The 17,404-nt window shown below is 35.6% G+C and overlaps 1 protein-coding gene across 10 annotated transcripts in view; it reads left to right on the top strand.

Moving 5' to 3' along the window:
- Positions 1–17,404, top strand: part of ZNF385B (zinc finger protein 385B) — a 313,431-nt gene that overhangs the window by 252,428 nt on the left and 43,599 nt on the right. For all 10 annotated transcript variants that reach the window (XM_027055374.2, XM_027055373.2, XM_027055380.2 and 7 more), the window contains one exon: positions 496–606. In XM_027055374.2, coding sequence (XP_026911175.1) covers positions 496–606 — 111 coding nt within the window. The remainder of the gene's footprint in view (positions 1–495; positions 607–17,404) is intronic.

The following is a 17,404-nucleotide window of genomic DNA, read 5'->3' as shown; positions in this document are numbered from 1 at the left end:
GAATTTTCTATGTTGTAATATGAGCCTATCATTTACAAAATTTTGCCATAAATCAAAAATTTAGAAATTTAAATATATGCATAGTAATCATCGTTGAGGTAATTTCAGACCATCTTATGTATCATCACCTCATATAGGGAAAACATTAACAAGTAAATTTGGACCCTGACCTTTTGATCTTAAATTTTCTTATTTTATGATTCTTTTAAGATTTTTCAAGGTTCCTTATATAGGTATAAGATTTCTTGAGATGTTGTAATTCTCCTGTGACTTGGTTGGGGGCGGGGGAGAGAGGGTTATTATTTCAAACCAGTTTTTTGTTCTTGTTTTTAATTACTGGAAACAGGTACATTACTATTGAGTGAGATTCTTTATTATCCCTGTTTGGGAACTACAAGTTAAAACCCTAAGAAATAATAGAAATACTTCTACTTGCTCACACTATTGTCTGTCCTTTGAAGTTGTAAATTGACTATTTTATCATTTGCTCTTCAGATGGATCCTGTGCAAAAAGCAGTCATTAACCATACTTTTGGAGTGTCCATTCCCCCAAAGAAGAAACAAGTTATTTCTTGTAATGTCTGTCAGCTTCGCTTTAACTCAGATGTGAGTATCACCTTTTCATTGCTGTCTGTAGTCTGCCAAGCTGAAAGTCTGATTGTTCTGGATATGTATATCTCTTCATATTTACATGCCCTCCAGAAGCCACTCCCACTGGTGGCCCACTTTCTTTAGTGTGCCACATTTTCTGATTCAGATTCAACATAGAAACCTGAGCAACAGAGTGGTTAATATCAAAAATCAAGAATTTCTCTAATCTCACTCAAATTATGTTTACTTTGCAAAAATACTTAAATAGCAGAAAATATTTTTTAAGGTTAAAAATACAATGAATGCTGAAGAAAACCATTGTTATTTCTCTTTATAACAAGTGTCACATTTTATTTGTATGCCAAATCATATTAAATACCTGAGAGAAGAATTTATTATACAATTTATATTTTCCCACAACATGGAAGTGTAGGGAAATCTTTCTAAATTATTTTATCTGGCCAGCATAACCATCCTGCTAAAAAAAGAAAGAAAAAAAAAGAAAAAGAAAAGGATATAAATCATTTATTAAAATAGATTTTAAAATGTAAAAATAAGATAACATGAAATTAAAATAAATAATATTAGAATGTCTATAATACCCAATTACCAAGTAAAGCCAATGACCAAGACAAATCTGAATCTACAGCTGTATATTATATGTGTTATTTCCTGAGTTACTCCATCCCAGAAGCCATTTTTCAAAGAACATGTTACAGGATTCATGTTTCTTGCAAATAATAAAATAATAAATACTCTTATTTACATATACCATTAAATGATATTTTGATAATTCTATATAGGAAACATAATAAAACTTATAGTCATTGGAAAAGAGTGCTTTTGTCATGCTTAATATGATTTGTAAAGGTATATTTAATGTGATTTCCATTAAAGGTCAAATAAATTTTTATGGCACTTGATAAAATCCTCCTCAACTGCCTATTCAAGAATTAAAGTGTTCCTAAAAAATTGAGAATTATATAGTATCAATTCATTTGAAGTCTTAATATTATCATCTGTCCCCAGATTCATCTATAGACCCTGCACAATCCCAATTAAAATCCCAGAAAGCATTTTTGTAGAAAATGCCAAGCTATTTCTTAATTTACATACAAAAGAAAAGCCCTATAAGAACTAAAGCTTAAAAAAAAAAAAGAACAACAAATTTTGAGGACTTCCACTTCTTGATTTCAATAGCCACCTTAAAACCTACAGTAATCAAGACTGTAATATTGGTGAAAGAATAGTAGACACATTGATCAATGGAACAAAACAGAGTCCAGAAATAGACCCATGGCTATATGATCAGTTGATATTCAACAAAGTTGCAGTGACAATTCAATGGAGAAAGTCTAATCTTTGCAATAGATAGTGCAATTGGATATCCACATGTAAATTGTAAAAAAGAACCTTGACAGCTGTCTCATACAAAATTCAAAAATTAACTCAAATGGATAAGTATAAACTTAAAAGTATAAAACTTCTAGAAGAAAACACAGGAGAAAATCTATGTGACCTTGAATTAGGCAAAGATTTCTTAGGAAACAAAAAGTATGAACTATAAAAATATTGGTATATTAGGCATCATCAAAATTAAAAACTTCTACTCTTCAATGACACTCTTTTACTTTAAGAAAATGAAAAGAAGAGCTACAGACTGGAAGACAGTAATTTAAAACATGTCTTGTATACAAAATATTTAAATAACTTACAAGTCAATTAATAATAAATGGCCAAAAGATTGAAACAAGCACTTTACCAAAGAAGAAAAAGGAATGACAAATAAATATGCAAAACAGTGCTCAACACGATTGGCCATTAAAGAAGTACAAACCACAATCAGATACCACTCCACCTATTAAAATAACGAAAATTAAACAAATTGATAATACCAAGTGGCAAGGATAAGGAGCAACTGGAACTCTCATTCATTGTTGATAGAAATACAAAATGGTGCAGGGACTTTGGGAAATAGTTTAATAGTTATTTATAAGAAATTTTTATGAAGTTATAGATACATTTTCCATACAACCCAGCAATCTGACTTTTAGATATTTATCCAAGAGAAATGAAAACTTATGTTCATACATATGTGTCACCTAGTAGCTTTATGCATAATTGCCCCAAACTGGAATTGACCCAAATGTCTATCAAGTGATCACTGGGTAAATAAACAAAAGTATAGCCATACCATGGAATACTGCTTAGTGATAAAAAGAATGATGTACTGATAACATCCTACAGCATGGGAGAATCTCAAAGGCAGTATGTTAATGAAAGAAATTGGACTCAAAGACTGTATGCTATATGATTGCACTTATGTAACTTTCTGCCAAATACAAAACTATGGGGACAGAGATCAGTAGTCAACAGGGACTGAGGATGAGGTTAGGGAATTGACTACAAAGGGTACGAGGGATATGAGGGAGGTTTTTCAAGTGTGAAAATATTCTATATCTTCATTACTGTGGTGGTTACACAACAAGTTTTTTTTCAAAACTCATAAAACTAAATACCTGAAAAGGAATGTTATTTCATAGAAAGTTTACCTTAGTAAACCTGGCTAGAAAAAAAAAAATCAAAGTGATAGGAATCATGAAATATTTTGTAAATAGAAGACTAATTCATGATGGAGATATATTGAACTACAATATTACTACTAGATTTAAAGTATAATAGTTAAACGACTTTTGCAAGAAAAGACAGAATAACAAATGTTAAAATAGATCCAAGTATATATCACAGTTTTGCATTGTTATTATCCACATTTCTGTGGTCACCTAGGGAAATGAAAGTCTCTGTAACTTTATGAATATAAAATGGCAGTGTTGGGGTGCCTGGGTGACTGAGTCAGTTGAGTGTCCAACTCTTGATTTTGGCTCAGGTCATGATCTCACGGTCGTGGGATCAAGTCCTGTGTCAGGCTCTGCATTGACAGCACCCAGCCTGCTTGTGATTATCTCTCTCTCTCTCCCTCTGCCTCTCTCCCACTTGCTCTCTCCCTCAAAAATAATAAATAGACGTTTAAAATGGAAGTGTTTACTACTTAACTGACCGCTTACAAAATGTTATGTCCATCTGAAGACATGATCCATACTTACGTCTAGCATTCCCACTGCAACAAGGCTGGATGTCAAAAACGTCTCATAATACAAACAGGTTGCAAAGTGAAATTGCAAAAATTTTGCAAAAAAGGCAGACTTTCATGAAATCTATGAATGTCATGTTAGAGAATTGTTTGATGCAAAGCCACTGACAATGGAGGATCTGCCTGTTAGAAGAGTTAAATTAAGAAGAGAAAATAAGGTTGATGATAGATCAGCTCTTCAAAAAAAAAAAAAATGTTTTGGGACACCTGGGTGGCTCAGTCAGTTGAGCGTCTGACTTTAGCTCAGGTCATAGTGTCACAGCTTGTGGGTTCTAGCCCCGTGTGGGTTCTGCGCTGACAGCTCAGAGCCTAGAGCCTGCTTTGGATTCTGTGTCTCCTTCTCTCTCTCTCTCTGTCCTCCCATGCTCACTCTGTCTCTCTCTTTCTCTCTCAAAAATAAATAAAAACATTAAAATTTCTATTAAAAAAAAGGTTTTGACTATCAAGGGGATAATAGGGACTTTGGGGCAATTGTGAATCCCTTGAATTAAAAAAATAACATATTTCCATGGTTCAAAAAGCAAATTAATTTCAAAACATACATTGAAAAATCTTGTTCCATCTCATTCCCCATCCTCTCACCCTCCAGGCCATTCCCTGTCTATCTGTAACCGCTTGAATATTTCTTACATATCTTTCCCGAGTTTGTTTATACAAATATAACTAGGTATAAATATTCTTATTTTCTCCCTTTTCTACATAAAAGTTAGTGTACTATTTATACTTTTCTTTGCCTTGAATTTTATACATAACAATATATCCTAGAGTGTTGTCCTTATCAGAACATAGAGAGGCTCCCTGTTTTTTTTTTTTTTTTACAGATGTGGTAGGCAAATGTGTCCACATCCTAATCTCTGAAACCTTTTACTATGTTACCTTGTACGGCAAAGGGGAATTAAGGTAGTAAATGGAATTAAGGCTGCTAATCAGCTGACCTTAAAATAGATTGTTCCAGACTATTTTATGGCCAAAGATCCTTATAAAGTAGAAGTGGGAGACAAAAGAGAAAGTTAGAATGATGTGATGTGAGATCAACTTGACTGGCCATTGTTGGCTTTGAAGGTGAGAGAAGGGGCCACAAGCCAAGGAATGTGGGAAGCCTCTAGAAGTTGGAAAATTAATAAGGAAATTTATTTTACCCCAGAGTCTCCAAAAAAAGAACAGTCTTGCCAACATCTTAGTTTTAGCACAATGATACACAAACTTCTGACCTCCAGAACTGTAAGACAACAAATGTGTTGTTTTAAACCACTAAGTTTGTGGTAATTTGCTGTAATAGCAAGAGAAAACTAAGAGTAGTCTACGTGTGGATGTTCCATAGTTTATTTAAATAGTCCCTTATGGGTGAACACAGGTTGTTTCTGATCTTTTGGAATCACGTAGATTTTCATAGTCAATAAATGATAGCTAGGACGTAAACTCAGGTCTCTTGCCTTGAAAGCCATAGGTCTTCCTAGTATATTATGTTGCCTCACATAACAATCTTACTCATTTACGTAGCATGTATTGGGCTCCTATTTTATGCCTACCATCATACTCGGCTCTAGAGACCAGCAGCAACTTTTACTCGCAAACAATATGAATGAAAGCATCTAAAGATGAACTTTCTTAGATCCTCTTAGAACATGTTGCAGGTCTTCTGCTGTATGTTTTTATGAGTCCATACTCAGAGAGGCCATGCAGTATAGAACTCTGGATTAAGTTTTTGAATGTGATTTAAATCCTAATTCTGAACTTGATAAATCACTTCACCACTATGGGTCTCAGTTTCCTCTTGTTATATAACCTAAAATAGACTACATGATCTTTTGAGAGGACCATTCCAGCTCTATGATTAAAAATCATTTCCATGGCATTTCTGTTGGAAGGACAGGGTATAAACACCTCCACCTTACAGGTGGAACAGCTAAGACCCCAAAGGAATGACTACAAGTTTTATTTTTCATTTGTGTCATGGGTTGGGTCACAAGGAGGAATGTCAATCTCCTTTCCGTGCCCCAGGATTACTCTGGGAGTAGGTTCAAGTTTGACTTGAGTTTCATTTGATGTCAGTAATTTTCTTGATACTTACTAATAGAGACATGGACAAATGTATACAGGTGAGCACGTGACCACCAGCTTCCCTGTCGCCACCCAAAAGTTCTGCTGACAGTGGGGAAAGAAATTAATTTGTGAGTCATGCTAGACTCTGGGCAGTAAAGTCACAAAGTCTAGATGGCAAATTCACAAGTGTGACATATACATGTTCTCCGTGTTTAGTAATGGTGCTATAATCTGCATAACTGAGCTCTGAAACTGAGCATTTTTTATTTGGGGGAGAGTTTATTATTTTATAATTACCCTATTTACATTTTAATGTAAGAATTAAGGAGATGCTCATCCTTATTTTCTTTAATAACATTTCTAAATCAGCCTGAGACTGAATTGGCTTCACTCTTCAGTGTAGAAAATATGTTTATTGAAAAATCTGGAAGGCAGATTTGCACAGTAAACAGACTGCATTCCGCAGTTCTCCATTACCCGTGTAAAATGTACCACGGCAGGCTTCATGCATTAAAATTCAATGTGACCTAGTTTAAGTGTCCCGTAGCCCCCTTTGTCCGGCTTTTATCATCTCAGTAGAACTCCACTGTTGGAAAGCAAAAGGGTACAGCTTTATTTACACGATATACTGTTATGCAAATGAGCAAGCATTAATCACAAACATTTCCCAAATGAACCTTTACAAATTAACACCATTAACTTTGCCAGGGGCAGGCACTGCAGTCCAGGAATAATATGTCTTTCCCAACTGAGTCCCAGACATTTGCACAGATTTGTGCAGCACCCAAATCCTTAGTTTCTTCTTGGCCACCTTTTTTTTCTAACATTGTTGAAGCTGAGCACTGAGTGAGTTGTCCTAAGCCTGAATGCCCCTTTCTTCTCCAAAGAATGAGTGTACTGCAACTACAGTGTGGTCATAAACTGATAAGCCTAAATCTGAATCTTTACCCTTTAGCTGGGAAATATATTACTATATATTCTTTGTTCCCTTGCCAGGGAAATAGGTCTATACCATCCTGTAGTTGGTTAAAAAAAAAAAAAAAAACTCTCAAAAATATTGGGCATTGGTTTTCACATGAAAAGATCAGAAACTAGAGCTAACATAGACTTTTAAAATAATTTTGAGGCTAAATGTTTTCTCATTTTTTTTTAATTTTTTTTTTCAACATTTATTTATTTTTGGGACAGAGAGAGACAGAGCATAAACGGGGGAGGGGCAGAGAGAGAGGGAGACACAGAATCGGAAACAGGCTCCAGGCTCTGAGCCATCAGCCCAGAGCCTGACGCGGGGCTCGAACTCATGGACCGCGAGATCGTGACCTGGCTGGAGTCGGACGCTTAACCGACTGCGCCACCCAGGCTCCCCTGTTTTCTCATTTTTGGTTAGGTTGACAGCTGGCAGATCCTGAAGATTTTCTGATTTACATATTAATTTCATTTCTTTGGATAATAGTAGCAGAAGGATAAAGGAAACTGATCCTCAAACAGATCTGACACAAAATCAGGGCAACTTGATTTAAAAATAGAGATGATCTCCTTTTATTATTATTGTCATCTCAGAACACGGTTAATCATAAACACCCTTAATATACTAGTAGGTCCTTTATGCTTCATAGGCAAATTGAAAGGAGAGCATAATGATCTTTTTAATCAAGTTTTATATACTCTAATTTAGGAATTGACCCTGAAATTTTGATACTCAGCATTAATACTACAATTGATTAAGCATGAGATGTAGTGTCCCTAATTGCTGACCCCACAGGCTTTCATTACTCATTTGGTGCTACCCCGTTTGATGTTTCAGATTTCCAGTATTACCTTTGAATAGTACAATAAGCTTCGAATCACTTATTGTTCTCATTTTCTTTATTTTGCCTTACTTTGTAGTTTCTCCAGATTTTTAATTCTGTTGTGTCGTTCTTTGTTTGGTTTTTGCACTTTGGTTATCCAGTAGCTCGCTCTCTCATTTTAGTTCTTTTTGCTGTGTTCTATTTCCTCATGTCTCGAGGCCTAAAGAGATGACCTCATGCCATTTCATTGATTTACGTTGGACTAAGTACAAATGGACGGGAAATGAAGGGTTCGCTTAGAAGTTAAAATGTCAGGTTGACCAACCTTTGTGTGAGCATTTGTGTGGGTGACCTGACTCTCCTATTCTTTACTATAAATCTCTCTGAAATTTCAGAAAGTGCAGTCCTTCCACAATCCCCGTCAGTTCCTGTCTGAGCGCAATTGGTGTGTAATCCGTATGTCCTCAGGGCCTTCCCTCAGCATTTTGCATCCTTGCCTTCCTAGCAGTTTTCTTTTGGATCAGGTTAAGTATGCCCTCCTTGTTCTTGCCACCTCTCTCTCTCTGTTTTATTTTGATCTTATGCCCACTTCCTGATTTCTTTAGCAGTTCACAAAATACAATACAGATTCTCCGTCTTACATAAACAAACTGCCCCCATCCACCATCTGCCATTGAAGAGGCTTTAGTGCCATTTCTGCCAGAGGACCTGGCATCCTCTGTCATCCGGCAGAGATTTTAGCAGTCATGAGATTAGGGAGAAAGCCACAGCTCTTGGGCCCACGTAAGCGCCCTCTCCATGTGCTCTTGGCTGACCTTCCATCCCCTCTGGCCACTGGGCCCGACTCCACCTCTCCACCAGCTGCCATGGGGCAGCAGGTCCCTGCAGCAGCTGCCGGCCATTCCCTAGGAAGGGCCGAGTGGCCGACAGGAACCCATTAGACTCTGTGTTCGAAGATGTCCCTCACAGCCAAAGCTGAAGAGGCACTCAGCTGCAAGGGCAGCTACTTTCTTTTTCCGAAGGGTCAAGCTTTTTATTAGTCACCATATGACAGTCCTCCAGGAGATTCCACATTTTGCTATTGGCTGCCTAGTGCTTGCTTTTACCTCCAGAAATTCTAACCATGAGTTATCAGTGTTTCTCTTTCCCTGTCAAAACACGTTCTTTTCTACTGAATGACTACGTTCCTCCTTCCTTTGTTCTCTATCTTCCTTCTCCCCCCACTCCTCACCCTTTTCTCTTTTCCCCTTCTTCCTCTTTCTCTGACACAAAAGTACAACAAATATACTAGTTTCCCTGTCCTTCTTGGACATCTGTAGTGTCGTCATGAAGCTTTTTTGAGGTTTATAACTGGATTTATTGCTTTAAATTCAGAGGTACTTTACTTGGAAAATTCCCTAGAAGGCAAAAAACAAACACTTTATTATTTGAAACTCTAACCGGCATATTATGTAAAAAAAAAAAAAAAAAAAAAAAAGTTTATCCTGTATTTTCTGAATTCTTAGACATTGCATTTGATAGTGTGTTACCCTAACCGATATGTTAAGGAAAGAAAGCTTCGAACATTCTTTTTTTTTTTTTTTTCAATATTTGACCCTCCCTACATCTCCATGGTCACATACATCCGAAAAATATCTACCTGTGTTGATTCTGCAGATCAACTGCTAAGCGTTCCCTCCTCTCCAAAGTACACGTACAACCATTGCCTGCCACCCATACACATCTGCTCTATTTCTCTTAAAGCCTTCTAGCAGCTTCCTTAGTCTATCCATTTATACTATGTTTATATTCATATAATTGTAAAGAAATTGTCTAATCTCAATTATGTATAATGAGATATATATAATTTGTTATGTATAATGAGATATGTGTATATAATTTGTTATGTGTGTATATATATGTATATGTGTGTGTGTGTGTGTGTGTGTGTATACATAATTTGTTAGGGTTTTGTTTTAAATAATTGATGCTGATAAAATATGAGGGTTAGAGTTTTAAAAGTACTGGTGCCTACGTGGCTGGGTTTCACCTGTATTAATGGTGGTCTCCCATTCAGCGATAAAATAAGCCATGGAAGTTGGTTCTCACTGAGAAGGGAGTTTATGATGAGGAGGTTTGGAGAAAGCCACACTTAAGCTGAATTCTGCCGCTGGTGATTAAATAAAGAGATACCAATGTAATAATAACCTCATTGCTGGGTTGGGAACCGAAAAGCTTGTTGTAAAGTTTACAACTATCAACTGTTAAGCAGTACAAATTATTAGATAAATGAATAATTTTGTAAGTTTGAAAAACCAACTGATTCTGTCAAGAAAAAGCCACTGAAGATAGAAGGAATCAATAGCATCAAATGGAAATCTAGAAAATGATAGCCTGCTTTTGTCAAACATTTTACATTTTTCCCATAAATAAGACTATTTATATTGATTCTTAGGTGTGGAGGGTAGCGAAGCAGATAGGAGGTAATTAAAAGCATAAATCTCAGGAGCTTGGGAAGGTAATTCTGTGCTTTGCAGACAGAGCTGACAAAATGATGAACATTTTTTGCTTCAACTTGACAGAAATATAGCGATGGTTATAGGGAAAAGGAACATGCCGAGCTCAAAGTTTTCTTCAATAACTTTGTTTAACAAAGCTCTTAACAAAGTGTAGTCAGCTTTTTTGAAGCATATAGTAGTTACTTATTAAATTAAAAAAAAAAAAACCTTGCCTCCAAAGTAGGCAATATTACAAAAATGCCACAGTCCTTCTCAGCACTACCTTATTTTATTTTACTTTATTTTTTTATTTAATTTTCTTTAACATTTATTAATTTTTGAGAGACAGAGAGAGACAGAGTGTGAGTGGGGGGAGGGGGCAGAGAAAGAGGGAAACACAGAATCCAAAGCAGGCTCCAGGCTCTGAGCTGTCAGCACGGAGCCTGAAGTGGTGCTCGAACCCACAGACTGTATGATCATGACCTGAGCTGAACTGAGACACTTAACCGACTGAGCCACCCAGGCGCCCCAGCATTACCTTATTTTAAATGTGTATTTGGATAATTTAGAACAGATCCTAAATTCATCACAAGGAAAGACTAGGATAAAGTGAAATTTTTGAAAAATGGTGAGCATTATGACTTATAAAAACTCATCAGGTCCTATACTTGACTAATGAGGAAATCATGCAACACAAATAATTCAATATTTTTCTGGCTTTTCTCAAGACACATAGATGCCTCACATGACATGCTACTTTAGGTATTTATATGTGTTCAATAATATTCAAAGTTACAATAATTAGCCAATATGATGCTGTGAAGAATAGCAAATATGAATGTTACAAGGAAAGTACCAAAAACCACCCCCATATATCAGAATATATTCTCAACAGAAACTGTTTAGTACTACAATTCACTATCAATACTACAAGCTTTGGTACATTTCCACTAAATACAGGTTTGCTGGGAAAATATGAATGACACCTTTAAAAATTACTATGGGACTTCTTTTTTTTTTTTTTTTTTTTTTCCTGAGTAAAATCCCTGTGTTAGCAGCTCTTGTAGGTAAAAGCAAAAGGATCCTGAAAGGATTTTCAAGTCGTTTTGTTGGTGATTTTGGCCATCTAAAATTTGTCTTGCCACTTGGGGTTTGAAAAAGATTATTGAAAGCTTGTGTATTTTCCTTCTTTGGGTGGTATGGATTTCCTTAGTTCAGATTGGTTGTGGAATCCTTAACAAGCAGATTCATGTTTTACTCAATTTTAGTGGTTTGAGATTCTTCAGCTAAAAATTTATTTAACATATAATTAAAAATCAGGTAGAATTTCGAGGCTGAACACCTGTAGTTTTTCTCAATAATTAGCTACTGCTTTAAAGTTATATTCATGTTTTATTTTTAGGACATGTTTGTTTCCCATAGTTTGTTTTATATTCTGCATGCCTCCATGGGCAATTGGCTATAATTTTCACAACCTTCACAACCCGAAAAAAAGTAATACTTATGTAAGACAAAAACAAAACAAAAAAAAAGCCTGGATGCAACAAAAACTAATTTTGTCCACTCTGTTGCTTTCAAACAAGTGGCTGATTCAATACAGTTCAGAACCTCCTGCAAAAGAGGTAACTTTTAGCTACTTTCATCTCTCAGCATCAGTTTGAGTAAAATGTGACATCATTTGCTCTAGAGACCAGAGAACTTTAGATATGGCGGGTCAGCATAAAGGTCAGTTTTGAGGGAGAAAACCTGACTGACCATAAGAAATTTTATGATACATAGCTCAGGTTGGAGACAGGGGATAATAGCACATGAGGAGGTCTTGCTTTGGCCAATTACTAAAAAATTCAAGCTAGGAATCTTCATTGGAAAATAGTGTTGCTAGTTAATATGACTTCTTCAAGAAAAGTAAAGAAGCAGCCAACTTAGCCAGGGACAGAAGAGTCTCAAAATAGTTCTTTCCTAGAAAGGAGGATTCGAGAAATAGAAGACAGTTTCCCCATCCTCACAGACCTAATTATTTTGCTAGGGAAACAAAGCTAATACACTTAGAAACACTGATTAACTGTATATTGTAAACTGTAAAGTAATATTAATTTAGAAAAGGAGTCAGCACAGAGGCTGGAATACCCACAAACTGAAAGCTAGCATTTGATGGATGCCTGTTCTACCAGGCTCTATAGTAGATACTCTCCACATATATTATCTCTGTATTTGCACAGAGGTTCATGGACAAGGTGAAACTATGAAAGACTTGAGAGATGGTCAGGATGAGGGAGAGAGAATTGAAGGATTATAAATACTAGAGCTAAAACAGAGGGGGCTTCTTAAGGGTGTGTTCTATTTATAGGCTGCAGAGAATCCATGAGCCTTCTAAAATTATGCAAAATTTTGCCTACCTGCATACCTGAAACCACGATCGCTTAAGATAATGATTAAAGTGATTGAATCTTTCATTCTAGCAGAGTGAATGTCCACAGCTTCCTTTGGCAATATGTTCCAGGATTTAATCATTTTTAGTGGCTAGCATTTCATCTTACCTAATCTTGAAAGAAGGAAAAGGAAGTAGGGAAGTAGGGAGTTAAGGAAGGATGAAAAGGAAGGAAACAAGGAAGGAAGGAAGGAAGGAAGGAAGGAAGAGGGAGTGAGGGAGGGAGGAAGGAAAGAAAGAAAGAAATGAAATGAAATGAAATGAAATGAAATGAAATGAAATGAGATGAGATGAAATGAGATGAAATGAAATAAAACCTTGGTCTTTTTTGGGGCGCCTGGGAGGCGCAGTCGGTTAAGCGTCCGACTTCAGCCAGGTCACGATCTCGCGGTCCGTGAGTTCGAGCCCCGCGTCAGGCTCTGGGCTGATGGCTCAGAGCCTGGAGCCTGTTTCCGATTCTGTGTCTCCCTCTCTCTCTGCCCCTCCCCCGTTCATGCTCTGTCTCTCTGTCCAAAAATAAATAAATAAATATTTTTAAAAAGTTGAAAAAAAAAAAAACCTCGGTCTTTTTTTCTTCAATTCCATCTGCTAAGGCACATGAAGAGCAAATATTGTATTCAGTACTCAGAAAACAGTTCTGATGCACAAGAACTCCCAAGAATATGTCACTCTTGTTAAGGTTATGACTTTTGGGAGCTGAGAAAATGATTTGACTCTTAATTTGTGTTACCTTCAGTTAGAAGTGTATTTTAACTCTTATAAATAAAACTGTATTACTTTATCAGTGGTATACCTGACACATTTGATACCAGAAACAGATAATTTTAATATCCCCTCTATAGAACAGTCACTTTCAGGAAAAAAAATATGAATTTATATGAATAATAATGAAGTCCAGAATAAAACTCAGAAACATTTTTAAAGTTTTAATATATTACTAGACCACTTCATATTACAGTACAAAAAAGGAAAAAAGTAAAGGATTGATTCTTTTTATTTATATGAATGTATTTTAAATTAGAAAAAACTTAAACCTACATATTATTCTTCACAGTAGTGAGTAATATTATAATAACAAATAAGTGAATTATAATAAAATCAAAATTATAAAAAGATACAACCTACATATGTACTAAATTATACCAGTGATAGTTTATTTTGTTCTTCATTGCTTAGTTTTAAAGCACATTAATTTAAAAGAATTTTAAAGATTAGCCAATAAAATCAGTAAAATTTGTCACATATAAGCTAAAATTCATATTTCCCAAACAAGAATAATGCACCTCACAGTTGATACTGTCTCACTCCTAAATTTTAAACACAAATAAAAATTCTAAGCAGTCATGTAAAATGAGAGAATGTTTATTTCTTTGTCTTTGCAATCACTGTACTAGCATTGTTTATTTGAGATCAACTATTGAAATGCTAGGATATGAGCTGCACAGGATTCACAGACTTGAACTACATCTGAAATGAACTTAAATGATTTTTAACCATTAGGAACTTACTTTCAAAATAATAGGTAAGCAGAGTCATTGTCCATTGGAAGTTCAATTATATAATTGCAAGTTCTCTGCATTAACTTCTGTGTAGTTAATTAAAAGAGAAGTAACAAAACTTTGCTGATTTAAGCTTGCATATATATTATTGAAATTCAACTGTAACCACAGCATTTGTTTAGAATGTGGAATGAACAAATTTTATTTTCAGGAAGATTATTTTATAACTATGTTTAGAATTGCCAGCATGTTTTGATAGTCAGAAGTAGGAGGTCTTCATGTGATTGTGGCCACTCTTGATACCTAAATGTTCACTGTATTAGTCATTTAGTTTGATAGCTTTATTATTACTTCTAAATTATTTATAGACAGGACAACCCCTTATTTCCTGGACCTGAGGTAGACAGCCTCATTTTCAGTATACCACTGACATTTGTTATTCAGTTTATAGGAATTCTGGTTCTGCTTTAAATGCATGTTACATTTAGCATGCAAAATTATGTAGTGCTAACTTATAATCAGCAAATAGTTTTCTTTTTATCTTTGATGATGCCCACTGAGTGTTCTCTGAAATGTAGCTTTCATTCTCTCTGACCTGTGTGGGCTTGAGGTGATTACCTGGTTTTTGCTCTGGAAAAAAATACCGTTCTATGTTATTTGAGAGATACCTATGGAATCCTTTTATGCAAAGATTTATTTGTTTATGTCATGAATCTTTATTGGCTTGTCTTACATCATTCAAGAGGGATGGAAAAGGATAGATTCACTAAGGCAGTAGTTGTTAAAGTTTTGTAATTTAAATTGCTTAAGGCAACAAAATGCCCTATATGCACTTTTAAACTAAAAATACCAACAACCTCTTTTTATGATTTAATTTATACATTTACACAGATGGTCATAGAAGGGGGTATTCATCAACATCTGTAAAGGTTGAGAAAATGATGAATATTTGTAAAATGCCAGAATAGAATTACTGAGTTTGCAGATACAGATAAAAAATACAAAATTTGAATATCTAAAAGATATTCTCTTCAAGCTAGTTTTCTAAAGATCTAAACATCGAGTAATTGTCTTTTGCATAAATTTCCCTTTTTATAGATGCAGTAAATTCTTACTAATTTGGACTGCATTAATTAGGAATTTGTGATAATTCAGGTATAGGGTGAATTATACTTTTGTTTGGTCCAAATCCTTTCTTCAAAGATAATGCAAATGAATGTTGCAAAGGAGATTGAAGCATGGAGATTTAAAATACCAATGGAAACAATTTTTTTAAGCTTACTTAAGCACTTTAAGGATGCTCATTAATATATATGCAATGATATAATTTAAAATAATTCTTACATATTTTCATGAATCACCTAAAAATCTCTGGTAGCTAACAGCATTTCTTCAAAAATGTTCTACTTTTTCAACCTTTTTTTTTTTACCATTTCATTATACGCCTCATCCAAATTAGTTTACGTTAATGAGGTTTTTCTGAAATTATAACCATTTCTTAATATCTAGTACTATTCTCTTTTTTTAAAGCAAATGAATACATTTGTGACTTGGTTAACATTTCTCTGAAAGTCTTTTGAGTCAAGTGTTTGAACTTAAGTAATATCTAGATTTTATATTTCAGGTGAAAGAGACATTGTTCTGAGGGATGACTTAGTTATCCCATTTTAGTTATCTGCACTGATCAAATTAACTGAATGATCAATAAATCACTGATTCTGTGTTCTGACCTGGGGCTATCTTGATAGACAAGTGAGGGAACCACTGTATTTAAGAATTATTTTACCAGTAACTGAGTGACTGGTCTGTTCCGAATTTGTTCATTGCACATTGAGACTGATCAAGTAGCCAGACCCCCAAGATCATACCAGCTGGTGACCCTTTTTTCAACCCACTGCTTTGAATCACAGGCAGAATTCAGTCAGCAATCTGGAAGAAGGAGGGACTCATTTGATTATGGCCACTCCTTACACCAAAATCTTCACTCTGTTAGTTACCTAGAACTCTGAAAATTCAGGGTTCTAACCAGTTATGCACATTTCTGATCTAGTTCTTGCCACTTGTCCCTTTGCTCACCATGCTGCAGCCACCATGGCTTCTTTTGATTTCCGAAAATCTCCCAAGCTGCTTCTGTCCCTCCCACATTTTTGGTCTGGTCCAGAGTCCTCTTTCAGGTGTCACCTCGGAGAAGCTTTTCTAGGCTCCCTGGTCTAAACTAGCCCACTCCCAGTAGTAATTTTATAACACCCAGTAATTTTCCTTCATGGAATGAATCACGGTTGGTAAAGATGTCTTTATTTACATAACCGTTCGTTTAGTATCTGTTTTCAGTGCATGTGCATGTGTGCACACACACAAACAATTGTTGGCTCCATAAGGGCAGGGAGTGAGTATGTTTTGTGTATTGCTGTCTCCCTGGTGCCTAGCATAGTGCACACATATTTCTTGAATTAATAAGTGGTCCTAAAGGGAGATTTTTTTTTTTAAAGAGTAAGAGTGGGGGAGGGGAAGATAGGGAGAGAAAGAGAGAGAAAGAAAGGGAGAGAGAGGGAGAATCCCAAACAGGCTCTGCACTGTCAGCATGGAGCTTGAGGAGGGACTCCATCCCAGAACTGTGAGATCATGACCTGTACTGAAATGAAGAGCTGGATGCTTAACCCACTGAACCACCCAGGCACCCCCTAAAGGGGATTTTTTAATTTATGACACCCAAGGATTGGTTGAGAATTACTGAATCCATTCTCTACAATGAAAACTATATCTCACATGATCTTAAAGGTCCCATCCCCAGACCTTTTTTGCCTCTAGATTATCCTAAGGAAATGAAGGTCATCTTTTATCAGAGTAACTAAGGGAGAGAGTCTATTCTGTTTTAGATCCTCTCCTCTGAAGTCCGTTTGGGCCTAGTGGTCTTATCTTTTAATCCTGGGTTTAAATCCAGGGTCTTTTTTCTGGTGGTATAATGTTGGATAATTACTTAACTTTTCAGTCTCTTCGGCTAATAACACTTGCCTTACATAGTTTCATGAGGATTAAATGAGATGGTGTCAGTAAAGTCTTAGCACAGTGTCTGGTACACAGAAAACAATAAATAGTAACTATCTGTCACTATTTTTATTATTGAACTCAGAGTAATTTTTGTGACTTGTCATTGTGTTTGCAGTCTTCTGGCTGCTATGTTCTTTCTATGGCTCCCATTCTTCAGTTCTTTGAAGGGATGAGTGAGGCACTATGATTTTCCTCAGGGCAGTAGCTATAAATAGGTTCTTTATTTCACACAAACATGGCTACCGCTCCACTTTCTATGCAACATTATCAAATATTCTTCCAGGACACAAAGACCTCATATTATATTATTTTCCAGTTATTTTATGATGTTGTTTTGAAATTATAGAAAAATATTTTAACATTTAAGATGTTATTGT

Source organism: Acinonyx jubatus, chromosome C1 (genome assembly GCF_027475565.1).
Source record: "Acinonyx jubatus isolate Ajub_Pintada_27869175 chromosome C1, VMU_Ajub_asm_v1.0, whole genome shotgun sequence".
NCBI lineage: Eukaryota > Metazoa > Chordata > Mammalia > Carnivora > Felidae > Acinonyx > Acinonyx jubatus.
This window is presented reverse-complemented; position numbering and strand designations above follow the sequence as displayed.